A 23,916-nucleotide genomic window follows, 5' to 3' on the forward strand; every position below is an offset into this window, starting at 1 on the left:
CTCTACTTCAATTATCTTGGGCCCACCCCATCCCCCAACACATATGCACAAAGAACATGGATCAAGAGCTCAAAAGAACCCAAGATCATCTGAGCCAACTTCATCCCACAGATGAGGAAACTGAGGCCCAGAGAGGTGAAGCACCTGCCCAAGGTCACACAAGCCATTTAAAATGCCTTCCTCTGGGGGACACTCTCCCAATTTCTCAATATCCTTCCTAAAACACAACACCAAGAATCAAATGCAGCTAGGTGGTGCAGTGGACAGAGCACCAGCCCTGGAGTCAGGAGGACCAGAGTTCAAATCCGGCCTCACTTGCTGTGTGACTCTGGGGGAGTGACTTAACCCCAATTACCTCACCAAAGAAAATAAATAAAATCCAGTATTCCAGATATGACCTTACCAGCTGAGGGCATGGCTGCTTGCCACCTCCCTAGTCCTGGACACTCTGCCTTCTTAATATAAAGATCCTACCAGGTTTTTTGGTTATATGTCATTGAGGAATTTCCACTGAACTTACAGCTAAAATCTCCAGATCTTTCCCCAAAAATTGCTCATACCTCCCCAATCTTGTACTTTTGGGAAATGGTTTGAATCCAAGAATATTTTACATTTATAAATAGCTAGAAAGCTGTAACACTTCAAGGTTCACAGAGTTCTTTATAAAGATTATCTCATCTTGCGGCAGCTAGGTGGCGCAGTGGATAAAGCACCGGCCCCGAAGTCAGGAGGACCTGAGTTCAAATGTGACCTCAGACCAAACACTTGACACTTACTAGCTGTGTGACCCTGGGCAAGTCACTTAACCCCAATTGCCTTAAAAAAAAAAAAAAAAAGATGATCTCATCTTGAGCCTCACAATGACCCTGGGAGGTAGGTGCTGTTATTACCTCCATTTTACAGATGAAGAAACTGAGACAAACAGGTTTAAGTGACTTGTCTGAGGTTGCAGATTCCAAGTCCACATACCTACTTCACCATTTTGCTGCCATCTGTCATTATGAGATAGTATCGTATTAGACAGGTAGGCTAAGGAAGGAACAGCTAACAGACTCTTCCAGAAGAGGAGAGAGACGTATGTCCTGAAGGACAACCAACCTCATGCCCTCCAAAGATGACACGGTGCCACAGGAGCAGTCCGATAACCCCAGAAGAAATGACTCTAATGAAAATCTAGACCAAAGTGCTCTGTGTGGTCCAAGGAGGGATTATTTCCAAATGATGGGATCAGGAAAGGCTCCATGGCATAGGACCTTCAAGGATGCGGAGGTTTTCTAGCAGGCAAAAATAAGAACCAGCCTCTTCACTCACTTGTGAGAATATAAAGGGTAATTTTTTTCATCATCTAACTCAGGGGGGAGAACCTGCAGCCTCCAGGCCATATATGAATCCAAACACCACAGAACAAGTCCCCTTAACATAAGGATTCTGTAAATCTTGGACTCAGTCAAAAGGCTGCACCCAAGCACCTAGAAGGCTCCATGTGGCCTCGAGGCCACAAGTTCCCTACCCCTGAATTCTGATATTAACCTAACATTCTATGGTTTGCAAAATTTACAGATATTACTTCATTTGATCTTAAGACCAACCCTGTGAACTATGCATTATGGGAATTTGCACCTAGAGGGCACTTAACAAATACTTTCTCATTCATGTCCATAACAGAACCCAAGCTCTCCCATCTTTCAAACCAACCTTTAACTCGTTCAGTGCCTACATACCAAACCTTGTATATCATCAAGCACTCAGTAAATAGTTACTGACTGAATTTTTCTCCAATTCAAATCACATTTTTAGCTTCATCCAAGTTTTACTTTGTAAAATGTTTTCTTTATTACTCATTTAAGGAGAGGGCATTTTGATAAAGGAGCCACCCAACACCACTCCTCCGTATGTCATTTTCAAGCTAATTTTGAAGATGAAGATAATGCAAGGTCAGCTGGACTTTAACAAATGTAACTGCCAGGGAAGCAATTCTGAGGGAAGGCCAAAGAGAGGTGATTTCTTAGGTCTCCTATCGTTGTAAATCTAATGATCCTATAAAAAGGACCGCTGGAAAACAGCTAACCTCATTAGGACCAGTCCAGAGAACTGTTGTCATTTCACCAATAAACTTGGTATCCTTCTAAGCCAGATGAACTCTCAAATCAAAGCTGCTTTCGAGAGCACTGCAGTATCCATAGCAACCTGAAGAGACCCAATTTAACTGTCCTCGCCTCTGCAACAAATATTTGAGTATCTAAAGTGTTTGCTTCAAAAATGAACAATATGTGATTGTCAGAAAATGTGCCACTGCACAGGTCCAAGTAAAATGTTCAGTATTAAAAGAGATGAAAGAGCCTTTAGCAACAGGGCATTGTCATTAAGTGGATGCTACAGAGTGAAGGTAATTGCTGTGATAGGACAACTTTTGCAAAGACAACCAGGAAGGCAAATGTGGATTTTTGCTTACATGTGAAACAAAGCTTTTACACGAACACTAAGCCAGCAGGTAGCTATACCAGACAGCATACAAAGTAAACTTTGTGTATTTGAAACACACCACACAAGCACAAAAGTATTTTTAAATAAAAAAGATTTATTTCCAAGACTTGTAAAACAACTCCTGAAAGATCAACTTTCCCAGAAAACCATAGATACACAATAATGCTTTTTTTCTACTGTTAGAATGTGCATTAGATCAAAATACGAAAACGGTAACTAACACAAATCACCATTCCTCAACAATGTGGGCAAGGAGAAAAAGGCTTGAGGAACAACATGTTTACTTCAAGCACTAGGAAGAAAGATAAGCACAAATGAATGAGTCAAGAGCTATATATGAATTAAACCTTTGGCACTAGGAATCAGGGTGTTTTGTCACTTAGCATTCACAGGGATCATCAAAGTGCTTAGTGTCAAAGGGATGAAACCACAGAAATCAAGCAGCTTTGTCAATATACACTGAGACATCCTATATACAGCATATCACTCTCTGTGTCCGTTCCTGCACACACTGGCAGCAACTCTGAAAGGGAAAGAAGGGCTGAAGCCACTCCCCTTTGTACTTTCTATCTCAAACAAAAGAGACTATTAAACATCAGTCCTGTTTTACATAAACACAGTTTTAAAGTACAATATCTGTGCAAGAGAGAACTAATAGAACATATAGATAGCTTAACAGAGACCCAAAGAAAACAAAAAGCATCTGACTCCTTAGACAGCTTTCCGATGATATTCAGGAGGGGCAACCTCATAGTCACTGGCGCTAAATAGTGCTGAAGAATTCTTCGCCAAATATCTACACAAAGAGAAGAGTCTGTGGTTAAATAGAGAACTTAGGAGAAACAAGTAGAGCCTGCTACTCCCAGCCCCACACCTCCATGCCTATAACATATATTCATATGTATTACACATTATTTATTCCCTTTAAAGATTCCCTTAAACAAGCCTTGTTCAAAGAATACTGAACATACAGATCTGAGTTTAACCATCGCAGATTATAATCCTGAAAAGATATTCTTTGTTCATTTTCTCCTACATGTCTCTTCCTGTTCTATTCAGCATTTTTCAAACTATTCTCACCCACGTTTACTTTAAAATGTGGAAGCACAATTCAGATAGTTCAGCCATTTAAAAACTAACTACCAAAAATGGGTCTACAAAACTGAATAAAAAATAGTGATCAGAAGGTATACAAGTCGGAATTGGTTCCTGGCTTAAGACACAAAGTATCAAAAGTCTGACTATATACAGACTTCTAGAATGATAATATCTAAGGTGAATTCTTTCAGTGCTTTAAAATCTATTTATCAAGTTCTGTGTAAATACTTTAAAAATTAAGATCTGCAATAAGGACAGGAACTGGAGCTCTAATACACTAATTCACTAATACAGGGGACTCCCTGTCAACACCTCCTCTGCAACATGTAATCTTAGAGGTAAGAACAGACTTTCAAAGCTCCTAAAATTAAAACTTAAAGGTGGAAGTGACCCTGGAGGAAAATATGATCCAACCCCAACATTTTGCAAATGAGAACAATTAGGTCAAGAACGAAGGGCTGCGCCCAAGAAGAACCAGCCAGTCAGCGGCACAGACACATTAGCAGCCAGTGTGCCTCCCACAGCAGCAGTCTTTGCATTACAGACACACCCTTACTTCCTTCAGATACACCACCATACTTACTTTAAGAAATCATGCAAATAGTTCAACAATAAAGCCAAACTCTTCTCATCAAGGGGTGTATAGGCCAACATTGCTCCAATTCTCACTATTTAAAACAAAAGAACAGAATTTTAGCATCAATGTTCTCCCTGCCAAGTTTCCATTAGAGGCACAATCAAAAACTACACAGTAACATCCTATTATGTTTGAAAACGAAGCTCAAGCTGCTCAAACTTAACTACATCAAATTCTATGAAGTCTGGATTTAGAAAATCCACCACCTCTGACTTTCACAGGCTATGACTGATAATAAACACTTTAGAAAACTAAATCAGAAAGCTCTCACTCATCTTAGACAATTGTTCCACATTTATCATTAAGTCTCAATCAAATAAACAAGCATTACTTAAGTGCCTATTACGGGCCAGGCAATGGGAACACAAATACAAATGGCCAGATACGTCTGAGAAGCCAGGGAACAATGACCACATACCAAATAACCGGAGCAGGTGTGGCGCTCCATAGACCTGCGACATTGGTGCATCAGGGTGATCGGCAAGGATCTCTGCATACTGTGGCCTCTCGAACTTGTACAGCAGCTGAGTGCCCAACATGACATTGAAGTATTCTTTGATCCCTGCCACCACTTCATTCACGGCATACTCCCTGCAAACAGAAGCCACCCTGAGCATGAGTAGATGCAGACAGCAGCATCCTAACTGAGACCAAATGTGAGAAATGGTGCTTCTGGTGTAGGTCAGGCCTGGGGGCAGCATGCCCAGTCAAATACTGCTTCACTCAAACGACTACCCAAGCTTATCTTTCATTTCTCTTGTGTCACATCTTCCTCACTAGACTACCCAAGGATTACCACTGCATCCCCCGGCCCACCCCAAGGAAGGGCTGCCCTCTGCTGTTTCATCAGATTGACAAAACTGGAGGGGAACTTCTCAAAATAACTTAGAACCTCCTCTCTAGGACCTAGGTTGCTCAGAATTGTCTTTAGCTGTGAGACTTAGTTGGCATTTCCATTTTACAACATTAAAACCAACAGTAAAGAATTTGGTATTTTGTTCATTCATCAGGATAAGGTGGTATCAGACATTACAGCTCAAAAGGCTCAACCTAAAACTGTCAGATTAGTCTCCACGAATGACTAAAGCCAATGCAATAAGAACATAAAGTTCAATGAGGCCTTAGATCAACTAGCACAGAACAGTTTTTCCAACAGTGTCACCTGACTATAGGCCATATCCTGGGGCTAGTGATCAAAGGAGATAACTCTGCACACCTAGATACGAGGTAACTATTCAGGCTGTTCTTACCATTGTTACTACTACTACAAGGTCAGGGCCATAGGTTGAATTAGCCATAGCCTTTGTTCCATGGCCAGTTAGACACTAGCCTCGCCCCAGGACAAGCTGAAGCCAGAAGTGAAGTCTGTGGTTACGGAACAATAATAGGTTAAGCCATGCAAAACCCACTACTGCATAATTAAGTAAATTAAGTGGATACAGAAAAAATTCAGTAGTAAGCAAATTAATCTCTACAAATACTGAACAAAAGATAGGATAGCCACCTGGAGATGTTTTGCTAGAGATTTCATGAAAGTTTGGATATCTAGCTAGTACCATCTGGACAGCCTAAAGATAAGTTCCAAATCCCAATTCCATTTATTTCCAATTCCTGTACATCACTGAGTCTGTCTCCAGTTTGGATAATGACAACAGAACATACAAGCAAGTAATTTTATATAGTTGGGTGGACTAGATATTTAAATGAAATGTTTTTATAGCATTGCCATAAAATATAGAGTGTTTTTATAGTATTGCCATTCCCTTTCGCAGGGAAGTTCATTACTGGAACAGGCATTAGGGAAGAATGGGAGTAGAGGAGCTTACTAAAAAAGAAGAGTCCAGCTCTTATCAGTTTCAAATGTAAAACATACTAATTGGCTAGTCTGTGGTGATGTATATTTTTAAGCTAAGTACAAACTCCAGGTGACCCATCTAAATTACAAATGGAAGCCATAAAGCTGTATTTACTGCATAAAAGGTATATCTGGCATTCCTAAAATGAGCTTGTTTTCAGTTAGTCATCTCACTCCCTTAAGAAAACAGAACATGCTTACTTGTTATCTGTGTTTCCACGTGATTTCTTGTAACTCGCATAATCCTCTAGAATTGAGTCCACATTCTTCTTGGCAGGAAGATAAAAAAGCTACAAAAACCAATATAGTTCAATACCAGCAGTCTTACTCATTAAAAAAAAAAATAACACTGGGGTAGCTTTAAGGCATCAAAACTCAAATGAAGGTCATTACAAGACAGGAACAGTAAAGTTTTCCAAAATGTTCATAATCTGTTGACCAAACCTACATAGACTATAACGGCAAAGATGACGATACACTGCTGCCTATTCTGGCCCTTAGTTCTAAAGGATGGATAGGGCAACTACATCCTAGCCCTAATAGATATAAGATTTCTATTTTGGACCAAGGAATAACTAAACTACATAAATCTAATGAGATTTGTTTTTCTCATAACCACTATATCAACTCTGCCTAACAAACAATTATAAGACAATAACACTGTTCTCTTATATTCCTGAAAGCAATGGATTGAGTGACATAAAAAAAGGTTTCTTCAAAGCACAGATGCACTTTATTTTTACACGAAAAACCGTAACTCCTAAAAGATTTAAGAAAAGTTTTCTAAAATACAATTATAAAAAAGTGGAATCAAAAGAATTACTGCCCTGACATTAAACAACACTGTATAAAATTACAATAATCAAAAATAAACCATTTAGCAGTTTTTCAGTATTCAAAACTTTATCTGCTTAATCTGAATTCTCTACAAGCATTCTTTTCAGGTCTGCCATTTTAAAGTGCTCTTCAACAATGCGTTTTTATCACAAATAACAGAATTCTATTACAAATGACTTTTAATATCCCTTTTATTAACATGCTGCAGTAGCTGGGCCAGAAGTATGGCAATATGAATAGGGGGCCAAGACTGAAGAAAGGGGTCCAGTCCTGCCTCTGACACAAACCTGCCATGAAATCCTGCGGAAGTCACTTAGCCTCAGGGCCCCACAAAGACTCTTTAAGATACAGAAGAGTTGCTGAACTGCACTGATTTACTCAGTCACTTAGCTGGGTTAGGAGAGTTCCATACCAGGCAAGACACACCAATGAAATCACAGGGAGGGGCCATCTTTCCTGCTTCCACAATTATCCTGTGGGCTACATTAGTCATCTCTCCTTCAACCATTAACTGATGACAGCATGAGTTTCACAGCATTGTAAGCCTACTAAGTAGATGTAACCCATATCCCAACATCAGCATTAAAGGATTCGGCAAATGAAACTATGACAATTCAACTCATCATCTCCGAAGTACTCCAACAGACAGATGTGATTTCATCCGTGTGCCCTGGGCTGTTTACCTATTGACCCTCCCGTCGTCTGGTGCCCTGTCCGTGTTATTTTTAATTTGACTGGCATCCTCAACTCTAATTCTTCCAGCTTTACTTATTTCTGTTACAGCCCATTCACACCGACTATGGGCCTCCATTTCCCTTTGTGGAGACACTCACTTTTAATTCCTTGGACACTACTAGGTTCTATGACTCACTATCAAACAATACCCAGAGAATTTCACTGTTAAAAAGATGGATCTTTGTTTCTAGGGGAAGTCTGAGGTCATTTAAAAAAGTTCTGGAATTTCCTGAAAACAATCTGGCCTGCTGGCCGCCTCCTGAATAATGCACTGATCCACTTGTGACCCATTTCTACTCCCTGTCCATGATATTTATACTGAGAGATAAGCTCTCCAGGTTCTCATATGAACTGCACATCCTAAGTTGCGCCTGACATGCTCTATCCACTCAGCTTTCTCTGTATGACTGGTTAGGCCAGGATTTTTTTAGGGGTTCCAGATCTCTCCTAGGAGGCACTGCAATGTTCAGGCCCTTGACAGAAACATCACACCATTCATAAAAGGAAGCCCTGCAATTTGAGATTCTGCTGGATTTCCTCTCTCAGAGTGACAAGCACCTCTAACGAGCCTATGAGACTTCCTGCATTATTCCTCATCTGATCTTTAGGATCAGAAGGTCATAAAACAAAGTTCCCTGTGTTCTGCTTTTCAAGGAATTTTGAACAATTTCTATGTGTAGATGTTGGAAGTAATCCTTTAAGGTAGAGTTTTGCTCTACCAAATCAAGAGGTTGTTTTCTTATGACCAACAATAAGCAGAAAAGGATTGTGTATTTTCTACCTCTTTCATTCAGTTACGTGATTGTAAAGACACAGACTATTGTGAAATAGCATTTGTGAAGGTCTGCCTGTTCCCCACCACTGCCCTCTCTGAGGAAGCTCTCAGTGGATGTGTGTAGATGATTCTCAGAAATTCTGGGGTGATGGCCAAGTAAGCACACAGGTCAGCAGGTGTTGGGGTTTTCTTAGGTTTTTACCAGACCTTTGCTATCTTTCTCTTCACTCATACACCATGAGACTCTATGCTTTGAAGTTATCACCACTGTGCTATTTCCAAGACAAATCTCCTCTCTGTACACTTGGTCTCATCCAGCCCTTCTGCCCATTTCTGTCCAAGACTGGGGCTCTACTGTCACGGGACCAGAGATTTATAGCCAGAAGGACCACTAAAGACCCCTCACTTTATAGGTGAAGATCCTGAGGCCCAAAGAGGCTAAGGATCTTGTCCAGTGTCTAAAGCAGGGTTTGAAGCTGGGTCTCCCTGACACCAAGTCCAATGCCTATCTATCCACCCCACCAAACTGTCCTAGATGATTTTAAAAAAAAAAGTGATAAAAATGTTTGCAGATCTTTCCCATTTTCATCTACATATTTCCCTCCTTACTGTCTCTGCGATGACTTTGCTTAGTTGGGCCACTTAACAAGTTCTTTAACTGATTTTGTGCTCTAGTGCTTCTGCTCTAGGAGGTGATACTGCTCATCACCCATCATCCTCAACATTTTACAAACAAATTTAGATTCTAAATGAATGCTACCTTTTGCCATAGCTCTCTGCCTAATAAGAGCAGGCCTGATTATTATTAAGTCAGTCAGTTATGTGTTTACAAAGGCAGTGTCTTCTGATTTACCAAAGTCAAACTTTCATAAGAAATTCAGTAACACTATACACACATACATACACACATACACACACACAAAATCTACCCTTTAATCCAAGGTAACTAGAGTCAAATAGTTCTATAGCTTGGAGGGGGGAGGGAAGGAGGAAGAGTGACAAAAATGCAGTGCAGAAAGGACTAATTCACATAAATCAAACTTCCATATGCAATTATTATAATGTGCATCTGTCTTTAATATAAAGTAACTAGAGTCAAAAAGTTATGTATCTTAGGGAAGGGGAGCAAGGAAAGAGAAAGGCAAATCAATCAATTGGACTTCTCTACACAATGCCAAACAATCACTAGTTTGACTTATCAATCTTCCACAGGACTAATTTTTTTAAAACTAATCAATGAGCTTATGTTTTTTCCATACAAGACTGGTAAAGGAAACAACCATTAATGCCTGGTTTCCTGTTGATGAAATATGAATGTAAGTAAAGCACTCTGCAAACCTTAAAGGTCTATAAAGTGTGCTGTTATTACTACCATTACTACTCTACCATAGCATGAGTCATACTACAGTACCTTTATGATGGAGAAATTGACAAATTCAAGGAAAGTAAGAAAGTCACTTTGTTCACATGTACCCAAATATTTTTTTAAGAGTTCCATCTACTTGGAGAGTTTAGAGATAATTTGCTCTTGGAAAGCCAGCTGAGCCAGCTAGGATCCAGAACAGTTTGACGCTTTGTCCCTTTTTAGATGGCTAAAATAGGAAGTTTGGCATACATGTCCTCAGAAAGATGAGTGTGAATAGCCAAGGTAGGATGGGTTGGTTAGATGGAATAGACTTACGTCTGCTCCCTACAACTCCCTGATCCCTACTGCCAGCTCTTTCAGGCAGAGTAAGATTTTGGACAGAACCTCACTTGAATGGAATTGAGCTTTAGTTATGGGTCTTTTCTGCCAGATCACCATGAAGGCTTGGGCAGATCAAATAGTGTAGTGTCAGACAGATCAAGACTGGGGGACTCCCAGCAGCTACCCTAATAAAAAAAGGGGCAATGGGAATAATAAGAAGTGGAAGTTGTTGTTCAGTCATTTTCAGTCACATTTGACTCTTTGTGACCCAATTTGGAGTGTTCCTGGCAAAGATATTGGAATGGTTGGCCATTTCCTTCTTCAGATAATTTACAGATGAGGCAACTGAGGCAAACAAGGTGAAGTGATTTGCCCAGGGTCACAGAGCTAGTAAGTGTCTGAGGCTATATTTGAACTCAGGTCTTCCTGACTCTAGGCCCAGTGCTCTATCCATTGTGCCACCTAGCTGCCCCAGGAAAGAAATGCAGCCACTATTTTAGTGGCAAGAAAGAGATGATGCTCTTTTCTGTCAGGACAAAACATGAAATAGACAGATAAAATGATTGATGATCAGCCTACTGGAGGTGCCCAAGAGAATATCCAGGACCAGAGCAGTAAAAGCCTTTTGCCACACCTAAATCTAGGACACTTCTTAAAAATCCTACTCAACTTGAGGGACTTTTCTGACAAATTCCAGCAGAGCAAAGGGCCAAGATTCCCCGAGATCAGGCTGTTTAAGTACAGGGCCTCAAAGGAACTAGAAGTCACGTGACTGAGTCACTGTGACCCAGAGAAGAGGACACAGCATCACATCACACTGCATTGCATCACATCAGGGGCTGCCAGATATTTGCAGGCAGATATTCTATCAGGGACCTGAATGGGCCTATACCTCAGTTTCCACTAGGTTTTTGTTTTGTTTTGTTTTGTTTAGGAGGAATAGGGGCAGGGTGCAAGACCACCAAGGAAAAGAGTTTTCTTGCTCAGGTGAAGGTGGGTAGAAGATGCTATTTGGATCTCAGGTGTGTTGGTTAAGAAGGAGAAATTCGGATATTACACAGGAGTCTAACTGCAAGAGAGCTTACGGTAGCATATATGAAGGCAGAGCTAAATTGTAGTCACTGGGGTTGCATGAAATGTCAATATTCAACAATATGGGCCCAGAGACTGACTGGATCCCAGAACTGGGATGTGAGAGTTATTTCTTCCTCAGTAATGGAGATAAAGGAGACTAGAGTACCTCATTATATGAATTGGGGAAGGCAGATAGTACATGGTGATTTATAGGTTATAAAAAACTGAATAAAGTTGTTCAGCCAATTGCTGCAGCCTTTTCTGACCTTTTCAACATGGTAGACTAGGTAGCCCAGGCCCAGGACCACTGGCAGGAAGTTATCGATCTCACCAATACTGTTTTCTCTATCCTCATAGCTGAGACTAGTCAAAGGCAGTTTGTTTTTACCTTAAAAGGAGTTCAATACACCGTTACCAACCTTGCTCAGTTATTTGAACCTCCTTAATATCGCCAAGGTTTGGTGGGCAAAGACCTGAAAGAGGGACCCTGTCCCCTTAAGGGGACAGTCTTCCCCTAATTCAATAACATAATGCTAACTGGCCCAGAAGAGATCTCGGTTAAGTACATTATGCCATGATAAAAGCAATGAGGCAAGCGTAGCTAGGTGGTGCAGTGGATAGAGCACCGGTCCTGAAGTCATGAGGACCTGTCCTCAAGTCAGGAGGATCTGAGTTCAAATCCGGCCTCAGACCAAACACCTGACACTAGCTGTGTGACCCTGGGCAAGTCACTTAACCCCAACTACCTTAAAAAAAAAAATTAGGAGGCCCATGGCTGTGGAGCACTGCGAATACGATGAACTTTAGCTCACACCTGGCTAAGTTTCGTGGACCTGCTTTCTTTTGTTTATTTTTTGTTACAAGAGATGCCTCTGGTTTGGGAAAAGGAAGGGAATATATTAAGAAATTAACATTATGTAAAAACAAAAAGATACTTAAAAAAAACAAATTATGACACAAGTGTCATTAATGTAGCCATCATTAAAGTTAATAAAGGATTATTAATTCCTCGGGCACATACTAGCTGTGTGATCCCACGCAACTCACTTAAATCCTTAGTGCTCTGGACCAGTGGCATGCAACATCAGCAGAATCAAGCATATGTACATAAAGATACCTGTTGGCCGCATACCAACTCAGAAAACCACATAATTAACATTCTCTGTTCTACAGTTTTTTTTTTATTTATTTGGTTAAATATTTCCCAATTACATTTTAATCTAGTCTGGCCTGCACACAAGAGTGTGGTCCCACATATGTCTGACATCTCTACCTCAGGCAATTCTCTGTAAGATTATAAATTACAAAGAAGATGCCATAAGGTGGTAGAGTAAGTCTGCTCACCCTGACACTGCCCAGACCAATGAGAAAATCACAGGTCCAGTTTCTATACTCTGTCCCTAATTACTTTTTACTACATCTGATATACAGATAGCTTAAGTACCAACAGAGTCTAAAAAGTTTTAAGTCAACTGTACTAAATAAAGAACTAGGTGCATAAAAGGAAAAATCAAAAGAAGGTCCATCTGCTGGCACAAAATAAACTATTCATTCATTTATTTATGCCCTTCATAAATGTTGTATGTTAATTTTATTGTTACTTACAAATAAATGGCACTAGCTCACCTACAAGAGGTTAACTCTGAAGGGCCAAGTGATAACAAAATGGCTAAATGTAAATTCCATAGTCAGGTGGTCTTAATAGGCTATTCTCACTACCATCCTCTTACATGATTTAGAAGTCAATACCAGACAGGAAAGCAAAAAGAGCTACATAAATGTTTTTCCACTGAATGATAGACTTTCTGGTAATACCTAAAAATATCTTCCTTATTTATACTCATGACAGCAACATTTGCCACTAGCCTATTTTGAGATAAGCACAAATAATTAATATTCCTTGTAAAGGACAAATTTTCTTAACAGAAAAAGTACCTGTTTTTGTCTGGTAATTAAATCCCAATCATCAACAAGCCAAGGTTTCAGCTCTTCAGGAATCTTTACTTTAACTTCAACTCTGTTCATAAATGTTTCTTCCTGAATAATGAACAAACGAAAAAGAATACTTTCTTCATGATCAAAAAAAGTCCTAAACATATTATTTTTCTAGGTCCTAAAAATGATTGAGTTATACAATATATTTAAATACTTGAATGGTACTATGACTTCAAAAATTTCAAATGAAATCAAAGAACCCAGCTATTTTGAGAAAAAAAATTTATTCTGAATCAACGGGGAAAAAAATCTTTTCAAGTAAAACTAACTTGTAACTTATATCCTTAAATCTTAGAATTATTTTAAATATAGATCTGAGGTTTCATATTTATTGATGACATTTCAATCAATAAGAAATATGTGGACATCCTTAAATACTAACTACAATTTGATTTCTAGTTAAGATTGGATTATTGCCTACAGACAGCAATTTCTAGCCTATACCACTATTTATAATTTACAATTTTAATTCAAACATGGAAACTCTTAGAATCATTAAGTTCATAATATGTAGTCAACCAAAAGCAATAGAATACAGGAACAAAATATATGTATATATCTATATTTAGCAGACAATATTAAACACTTAAATAATTTCAAAATATTAATTACAAAAAGAACTATGTAAACTAATATTTATAAATACACACAATAAGATGAACTATTTCTCATCGTTTTTTATTATATGGAATTACTGGCCAGGTTAAACATCCTCTAACTACTCAACTAGAATGAAAGGTCTGTCAGATCATCTATACTTGCATAGTTCAGCTATTAAATGTCTTGAGAGCAAAGGAAAAGGATGCAGGTACCGCCACTTCACAAAAAAAGTAAAAAAGTAGTCAGCCAAATACACAGAGGTGCCATATCTCAGCTACAGAGTTTCTGGCAAGGAGGAAGTTTGGTAAATAAATTCCCATTTTAAATAGATGCAAAATGGGTTTTGAGCTTTAAGAAATTAAACTTCCTATCAGACAACTAGCTACACTGGTCACTTATGAATTTAAAAGCACCACTGTGCTAAGTGTGTCAAACATAACTGCACAAAGTATGAAGTACTTGATTTTCAAATACTAACTACATAATGAGTCTATGATAATACTTTGATGCTGTCAAGAAAAAACTTTTCGTACTTTAGAATTCTGATCCTAAATGCACACCACGAAGAGATATGGATTTCTATTTAGGTGTAATTTAAATTCAAAGAAACAAAAACGTACACTTTCAACCGTTGGATCTACTCGGGCCCTTTTTTTCCGAGGTGGTTGAGGTGTCTCACTGGTACTACTACCTTCTCCAATTCCGGGAGCTAAAAGAAAAAAATAAAGAATGTAAAATGATTTTAACAAACATTTTGCTAATAAGATACTTAACCACTTTAAAGAAAATATCATTCAATTAACAGATTTTTTTCCATTTTCTTATCATTTAACATTATGTCCATTATCTAGAGGTTACTAAAAGTCAAGTTAAAGAACTGTAATATATCTGTTCTACTCAACTAACACAAACAAAATGTAAAGATCTTAGCATTCTGTATTTGTATGTTTACCTTCCTGGGACTCATTAAATCTCCTTGACAAAGATCATCAACCCCATTTAACAGACATGAAATCCAAAAAATCAAGTCTATTGATTTATAATTAAGTCCCATTTTCTCTACTGACCATTTTCAGCAGCTTCAACAAACACTTCTTAATCACTACACTAGGTGAGAAGGAAGACCTGTATTTCTCTATCCTCATATTTAAGGAGGAAAGAGAATAAACAAAGCAGGAAGATGAATTAAAGAGACAACAACAACAATGGTGGCTGCATATAATGAAGTGACATCCTAAATTTGTGGCAAAGCAAAGCATCAGTGGGATATGTTGGAGGATACACTTTGACAACTGATTATAGACACAGGCAATGAGAAGAAAAAGACAAAGATAATACTAAGGTTTCAAACATTTTGACTGGTTAAGTGTTTGAAAATTAGAAAATAAAACAGACTTTTGGCAGAAAGAAGTTATTCCATTTGGGACACATGAAATTTATCATCTAGTTGGACATCCAGGTGTGAATAACCTATAGTAAGCTTGAGATGCAAATCTGAAGCCCCAGAAAAAAGTTATGGTTAGAGATACTGATCTGGGAGCCATCGGCATGGAAATCAAAGCTATGGGAGTTATGTTATCAAGGCAAAGTAAGCGCACACACACAACAAAAGCAGGTAAAAGACAAACATTTGGGAACATCAACATTAAGGACTAGCCTTTCTCCCAATGAAAGTCAACCAGTGAAAGTGACAGAAAAGTTGTAGCTATGTTTTAGTTTCCAAACTTTCTTCCAAAGAAATATTTTTTATGATAAATTCATTAGCAAAATGCCTAGCAAGGTACTAATCATATTTATAATATACTGGAGAAGTTAAGTGGTACAACAGATAGAATTCAAGGCCTGGAGTCAGGAATACTCGAGTTCAAATCTAGTCTCAGACACTTTCTATCTGTGTGATCCTGGGAAAGTCAATTAACCTCCATCTCAGTTTCCTTATTTGTAAAATGAGAATAGCAGCACCTACCTCAGGATTGTTGTGAGGACCAAACGGGCCAAAGTGCTTAGCACAGTGCCTGACACATAATAGGTGCAATATAAATGTCAGCTATTATTATTATTGTTGTTTTATTATTATTATTATTATTATTATTATTATTATTATAACCAGTGTTTCTTCTCACTTAAATCACCCAACTTGACCTCAAATGAGTACTTCCTAAACTTGATTTTGTAATATTGGTGGGTAGGGAGAAAGGTGGAGGAGGAGATAGCACCAATCATTGAGAAGTGTTGTCTCCAAATAAAAGTTGGCTGAACAAATGTTAATAAACATAAAAACAGAATACTTTTAAGGTGAAGTAAGGCCACATTGTGACACAAATAAGGGAATCATAAAACCAGAATAGATAAAAATCAATGCTCTACAATGCATTACTACGATAATGCTACACAACCCTAAAATACTTATTAAGTACCATAACCTAAACATCAACAAGCTCAACGTATTAAACTTGAAATGACCCTAAGTATGTATTTTCTAAAAGTATATATAAAGGGAAGCAGTTCTACTTTGTTTCAAATATCTTCTACATATTGGATCTGCTCAATAAAACTTTTTGAACAGAAGGAGAATATTTGCATGCATGCATTTCTTTTATAGAAACAATTATATTACATTGTGGAACAGATTAAGAGTTTTTAAATAAAGAGTTTCTCTACTAGTAATGAGCAATTTAAAAACTTTTTATGTAAAAAATAGATGAGGAGATACTTTTCTGAAGCAACATCAAAAAGAAAAAGGTCAAATTTTTAAAAATACTTGTTCATTATGAAGTGTTTTATTTTTGTTACCACATCATATAATACTCAGGTGGATGTTTTTCCCCTAAAAACATGTACTGCTACTCTTTTTGTTTTTTGAAGGCAGAGATAAAATAACATTTTAACAAATAAGTTACCTGAGAAAACGGAACAAATACGTTCTCTGGCTCAAAACAGTTAAGTAGGAAATAAGCAAGGGAGAATGTGGAACATAAAGCTGACCTAAATTTCATAGAAGGCATAAAGGATGGTCATGTCACTGGCCTGTACTCTTTATAGCTGACTTGTATTCTTCATAGTTAAAATGAGTCAGAGGAAGGACAAGAGCAAAACACTTTGCAACAAGGTCAAGGAAAGGAAACTAAGTAAGCCTTCTTGCTTAAACAATGAGCCAGGCAAATTAAGAAGTAGCACATAAAATTATGAGTTTCCAAGTCTTCTGCTAGTGGAGTTCTACGAACATCCTGTTCAAAACTTGGCACATTATACTGAAATGACCTTTATTAAAATGTTAAAAAGATACCTTTCAAACAAAAGTATTTCCTGTCATATGTAAAATGTGCCATATTTACAATGAACATTATTACTCCATTACAATAACTTGATGACAAATTCAACTGAAACAATGAATTTAAATTTTAGACCTCTAATAAAAGGAAAATAGTCTTAAGGAAGAAAATTAATGTCCTTACTTTTCTGTTTGTTCTTTTTGGTTTTCCTAGAGGGTGGGGAGGAGAAGAGAGTGGGAGAGAAGAAACAAAAAGTTAATTTAAGTAAAATGTTATTTCCTAATTTTAAAAAAATGTCATTCCCTTCACTTTACTCAATCTTGCTGGTCAGTTTGTGCAGCAATGACAGTATCTGCAAGGGACACAGGAGTATACAGATGTTCTCCTATTCAGATCTAAAGAGCTACATAAACAACTGGATGAACTCACATCATCTCCCAAAGGATGAGGAAAAAGAAATCCAAGACCACTGGGGATGCTGCCACAGGACACTAGCATCATCAAGGCTGTCATAAAAATACTTTGCTTTCTTCCATGGGAGTCACTTTTTAACACGAATATTTCAAGATTCAATCATTAAAACCAGTTGTCTTATTTAAGTATATAATCTAAAACAAGAGGAAAGTAACCATCACAATAACTTTTCCATGGAAAATAGGCTGGCTTCATGCTGACATAAGTGATGCTTTAATGCTTCTACATATAACTTTACTCCTAATTCTAAACTAAAAGCTTTTAACACGTAGGTGACAAAAATGAGATTTTAAATCACGTTAACAGCAGCAGCTTCGAAGGGTTTCATTTTGTCCATTTTTCATTGCATTCCTCTGAGCCAAAGTTCTTTTGGTTTCAATGGCTCTGTAGGAGACACGTCCCTGAAGATCAACATCACGGAGCATAATTTTGTGTAGCCTCAGTTGAGACAAAACATGCCATAAGTCCCCTTTTTCCCCATTATTGTGTTTAGAAACAATTTGTTTAACCTATAGTTTTCCATTTGTACTACAGCAAAAGCAGAATGAGCACTTGATGAGTACTGGACTAGACTTAGAGTCTGACACCTACCAGCTGGGTAACATTTAACCTGAGTCTCAGTCTCCTCATCTTTAAAACGGAGATAAATGTGTAGTACACCTACTTCACAGGGCTGTTGAGGGGACTGAATGAGAGATGTATAAAGCACTTGGTGATCCTTAAAATATTACATAAATGTTATTTATCATCAAATGAGAAAGACTATCATCTATAGAACCCCCATGTGAATTCCCCATGTGAATTACCTCTGGTATTAACCAAAACCTCCTCCAACGCTTCATCACAGCCAAGAAAGGACCCTGACTTCTCAAAGGCTCCATCAGGGACATGATTCCATCCATGTCAGAAAGGCTGAGAGCATATGGCTTTGTCACCAGAGAACGAGCATAATAGCTATGTGCAGAAAGTACATGCCAGAAAGCAGAATGCCTTCTGAAGGTCAATACCTACTAAAGGATAGCAAAACAGTGGGATTTGCCTATCCTGTTTTGTAGGTGATGGGGTACACCAAAGGAGGGCGTGTCAAAAAAAGTAAATCCTGGGTCCCTGAAGTACTGAAATATTAAGAAAAAGACCCATATATCAGAATAACCGAAAAGGTTAAATGGACTTAATTTCTATTGGTTTTCATCAAAATAGAAAGAAGGTGGAAAAGAAGTTCTTACTCTTTTTGTGTCATGGACCTCTCTCTTAACAGTCCTAAAGCCTATGGATCTCTTCTAAGCATTTTTTTTTGTTAAGGCAATTAGGGATGAGTGACTTGCCCAGGGTCACACAGCTAGTAAGTGTCAAGTGTTGGGTCTGAGGCCAGATTTGAACTCAGGTCCTCCTGACTCCAGGGCCGGTGCTCTATCCACTGCACCACCTAGCTGCCCCACAGCATTTTTTTAAAAGTATAAAATAAAATACACAGGTTGGCAAAGGAAACCAATTACAACAAAATAGTTATCAAAATATTTTTTTAAAAACAAGTTCCCAAACTGCAGGTTAAAAAACTTTGACACAGAAAATGTTCAATTAACAAATGTTGACTGCGGTTAGAGAAAATATAACAGTAATCTGATTAGCATTACAATCCTATTTACTTGTCCCTATTTGTATAGTTTCAAAGATAACTGTTACTAAATAGGGTCTTAAAAGAATGAAAATATTTAATTTTTAGGAACTCAGCTTCTACAGTTGGAAGGAACTTCAAAAGTTATCCATATCAAGCTCACAGTAATTTCACCAAAGCTGATTTGTAAAATGACCTATTTATAAATGAATGTTCAGGTCTCATGACTAGCCAGACAATGGACTGGTTTTTTTATTTTTTTTTTTTTACTACTGAATGAAAGAGAGCTTTGCAAACCAAATTTCAAATATAAAATTCTCTCATTCATAATCATATATGTATATTTTTTTCACTTACATAACTAGCAGGCGCACAGTAGAAAGAACACTAGATTTGGAATCCTAAGACTTGGGCTTGAGTCCCAGTTCTGTCATGTGTTAGTTAGCAGGGCAGGTCACTTAACCTAAGTTTCCATTCCCTCTTCTGTAAAAGGAAGGGAATGCTGCTCATTCTCTCTGCCATCGTGTGTGTGGGACTGTGAGAAGCAAATAACTTAATGTACCTTGTGATTATCAAATGTTCTGGATTGTCAGGCTATTGCCGTAACTTAAACCTAAAAATTTAGTGAATTGGTTCTATCAAAGCTCAAGTTTTTTCATGTGTAAAATAAGGGGGCTGGAGTAGACTTTAAGGTCCCTTCCAATTCTAACATTCTGAGCTGGCTGCCTGACATAGATTAAAAATTAACTTCTTCAGTCTTTATTCCCCAAAGTCTATGAAAAGAAGCAGTATTCCAGTGGAGAACAATCACCTTATTCCCAGTCATAAAGACCACAAAGGTACAGCTGAGAGATCCCCTGCTCATTCTAGAGATCCAAGGGCCTCAGAATTATCCATAACCTTGCTTCATACAGTCACTGACAAGCTTAGTCATACCAACCATGTACAGTCAGTAACTGTCTGGCATCCTTGACGGCATCATTTAGTGAATGCTAATTTCTGGGAATAGGCAAGAGATTCTACAAATCTCTTTTGGTCACTGTTTCTATTTTAAATTCTCTACCACATTAAAGAAATTATAAAGTGGGAATATAACAAACGTTAATCCAGATGGTGCCACAACATGTTGTCGTTCGGATTCACTAAGAAAGAAATGATTACTAGACAGTAAGCATTCAGGACACAATACAGATATTTTAGACAGGGTAATAGATTCAGGAGTCTGGAGAGGCATGAGCACCAATCCCACCTCTGACACTGATGACCCTTGAGCCTCAATTTCCTCATCTGTAAATAATGCCTGTGGTCGCTATCTCCTAAGACTACTGCTGTGGTGAAGAACTAATGAGATAGTGAATATAAAGTATTTTGTAAACCTTAAAACACTGTCAGCTTTTCTTCTTACTAATGAACAGTCAATACATATATTTTATGAGAAAGTGTAAAAAACTAGAAAGCAGTGTGGCCTAGAAGAACCCTGGGTTCTGAGCCCAAGGACTATTCAAATCACAAACTTGACATGACCTGGGTGGCCCTGGGCGAGCCTCTTAGTCTCTTTAGCCCTCAGTTTCTTCATTTGTAAAACACAGGGACTAGACCAGATGTTCAGTGCCCACGATACCCTGGGCTCTAAATCACTGGGCTCTGATTATATGCATCTAGCCGATAACATACCATGTTTTGAAGCCCACAAAAAGGAAATCTAAACTCTTAACCACCTGCTGCAAATGTGAGCCTAACAATCCTATCAAATCATACCTGCTACAAGGACTTCTCAGTCTAATCAAACTTCATGAATTCAAAGGACTTGAAAATAAAACAAATATACTCTGAATTACTGATTATAGATCACTGACTATCTTCATGAATACTCCAGTTAATCCACGGGGAAAAGGAGAGAAAATAGTTTTAAATTATTCAAATTTGAGATTCTTCTACATAATGTACATGATAAACATGTAATCCTATTTCCTAATGGAAAAGAAAAGTTTATTACTTAACTCCCCTTTGCTCTATGTTTTTCCCTTTCTATACAACCCTCTAAATATTTCAGGCATTACAAGGCTACATATAAGAAATAACATGTGTTTCATTATGCTACCCAGAGAATCCATTCCACATCTGAGGCTTTTAGGAGATTTTCTGTTGTTTTGTCAAGCTACAAAAAGGAAGGCCTCAATTCTTCCTCTAAAAAAAAAATCTATAGCAATGCTCTAATTTCAGCAAAACTGATATGGACTGTTATAAAGTATGAAAGATTTCCAAATATAGAAAGTTTCTATTCATCCCAATCATCAAACAAATCCCAAAGTTCTTGCAAATTTACCATAGAGTTTTTACATAACATTTTCAAGTTGAAAAAGTATCCATGGCTTCTTTTTTCAAATTACCAAATGCTTAAGTAGGGATCTCAAAATTTAATTCAAGGTATCCTAAACATGTACACACCTGAGCCTTCAGCCAGAACACCTGATTCCTGGTGTTTCCTCAGCACTCTTTCAGGTCCAAGCTTCAATGGCCCCTAGGGAAGACTCTTTTCCCCATTCTTATAACTGGGGCCTCTACCAGAGTAGAAAAGCAGGACAGGTACTATATGTGTCTCAAATATTATAAGAAAGTACCAGGAATTATATATTCAAGCTACCAAGAGTTCTCAGGTCAGACAATAACTCAAGAGATATAATCGCAGAAACTATAACCGTTTGTCTCTATACCTACCTGTTTCATCCCTACATTATATCCCCTGACTTTAAAAATCTTTAAATATTACACATTTCAAGACTCCCACCTACAGCACCATGGAAAAATCTTGTGATCCTGGGTAAGTAACAACCTCTCTGGGCCTCAGTTTCCTCAAATGTAAGATGAGAAGCTTGAACTAGAAGATCTCTAGTGTCCCTGCAAATTCTAAAATATTGTGATTGTTTAAAAAGAAAAAAGTTAATGATGACAGGTGAATGAACACAATGAAGAGAGAGTTAGTTGGAAAATGGGCTGTCACAAAAACAAAGAACAGGAATAACTAGTAAAGTATGGAAGCTGTTGAGATAATCCAGTAGGATACTTGGGCCAAGATTTAGTGGGAAGGATAGGAAAATAGAATTCAATAAACAAAGTCAGATAGGCCATTACTGAAAAGTGAACCAGAAAGAAAGAAAGTGCTTAAAAAAAAAAACCACACAAGCAAAAATTATGTAGTTCTAACAGCAGCCCAGGTATTGAAGACATAAATTATTTAAAAAAAAAAAAAACCACTATAGATATTAGGCCCATGAATATACCACCTAAAGATATTTTAAAATGTTTTACAAAGTATTCATAAAATTAACGTAATAAAAAAGACACTTCTTAAGTGTCCCATGTCCCTTACAGTTTATATAACTATTCATTTGGGGAATTAAAAACTCTATTATAAACACTTTACTGTACTGAATACAGTGAAAATATTTAAGTTTCATATTTTTTAAGAACAAATGGCCTGTCACTTAAAATGGTGCTATATTAGAGGGCAAACAAGTAAAGCAACTTGTAAACCATTCAAGCAGTACATAAACATAAGTTATTGTGTAATAAACAAAAAAGAACCCAAGCTCAGGGTTCTCAAGTTTGTTTTAATACTGCGAACAGGACGGCATCACAAAATGCAAAATTCAAAAGATAAGAAAGGCCTTCATTGCCAATGCATTATGAACTCGCTTTTTTGCTTCTCTAGTTCTAAACCCAGATCATGAATTTATTGACAGTAACTTCACAAGACGTTTGGGACATAAGTAATAGAATCCAGTCAATAATTTATTCAAATGACGGTATATGCCAATACTTTATGATGAACTTAATTCATCAAAGGAAGAACATTTATACTGGTTCAAAATTGAACTTGACACAGGTAGAGTTAAACTATGAACCAGACTGCTGACTTCTGTTTGCTATTTAAAATAAAGACCAACTGTGAGCAAAAAAGAGAAATGCTACGTGTATATCTTTTGACTACAAATAACATTGGTTATTATGATTCAATTTCTAACTGAAACTAATTTATAAGTGCAATTTTAATGAGGCCTTTAGGCCACTGCTACCATAACTTATTCTTAACAACTTTAATCTTTGATCTTTTGAGGAGCTGCATAATGGATATATGTATGAACAGTTGGCAATTTAGTTTACTAATAATTACATTTATATCAAAAAAGAGATGTAAAGTTTCTAAAAGTAATAAACTGAGCAAAGAATACTCAGTAAAACTCCAAGCAATTATTTCCTAAACTTAAAAGAAATCTGAGTACTAATACACCCAACTGAACAAAGTTATGAATGATAAAATCCAAAACAAAGCCTAAAAGACTTCTATTACGCATGATTAAGAACACTCTTATTAAACCTACAAAAGCAAGGGAACACGGATATCAGGATGAAAATCTGGTATGACAATCCATCCTTAACTCACCGCATTGATATTGCAGAGGTCTCCAAACAGCGAGTGATCCATCTGTTCTGAAAAAGTCTAGGCACAATGGGTTATGGTAAGGACAGAGTGTCAGACCTGATGTATATAGTCTTCAAAGAAATGAACCTTACTTTCCAAAGTAAACCAAAACTTTTCTTAAATGGAAGCTATTTCCATATGCCCTCCATGAAAGAACTTAGATGTATATGGGTGTGTCTTCAAATTAACTTTTATGCAGTGAAACTTCATTATAATGCACTCCATCCTTATATTTCACAGCACTTAACTTGTTTCTAACAGTCTCAGCAAAGGGTTCCTAAAACAACATGAGCCT

The 23,916-nt window shown here is 37.5% G+C and overlaps 1 protein-coding gene across 3 annotated transcripts in view; it reads right to left on the reverse strand.

Moving 5' to 3' along the window:
- Positions 1-2,558: 2,558 nt before the first annotated feature.
- Positions 2,559-23,916, reverse strand: part of MORF4L1 (mortality factor 4 like 1) — a 41,686-nt gene continuing 20,328 nt past the window's right edge. For all 3 annotated transcript variants that reach the window (XM_027840594.1, XM_027840592.1, XM_027840595.1), the window contains 8 exons: positions 23,583-23,639; positions 17,233-17,258; positions 14,398-14,486; positions 13,118-13,219; positions 6,276-6,364; positions 4,638-4,810; positions 4,166-4,250; positions 2,559-3,280 (listed from right to left, as the gene is read on the reverse strand). In XM_027840594.1, coding sequence (XP_027696395.1) covers positions 3,196-3,280; positions 4,166-4,250; positions 4,638-4,810; positions 6,276-6,364; positions 13,118-13,219; positions 14,398-14,486; positions 17,233-17,258; positions 23,583-23,639 — 706 coding nt within the window. In that variant the 3' untranslated portion in view covers positions 2,559-3,195. The remainder of the gene's footprint in view (positions 3,281-4,165; positions 4,251-4,637; positions 4,811-6,275; positions 6,365-13,117; positions 13,220-14,397; positions 14,487-17,232; positions 17,259-23,582; positions 23,640-23,916) is intronic.

Source organism: Vombatus ursinus, unplaced genomic scaffold (assembly GCF_900497805.2).
Source record: "Vombatus ursinus unplaced genomic scaffold, bare-nosed wombat genome assembly UNPS02014847.1, whole genome shotgun sequence".
NCBI classification, from domain to species: domain Eukaryota; kingdom Metazoa; phylum Chordata; class Mammalia; order Diprotodontia; family Vombatidae; genus Vombatus; species Vombatus ursinus.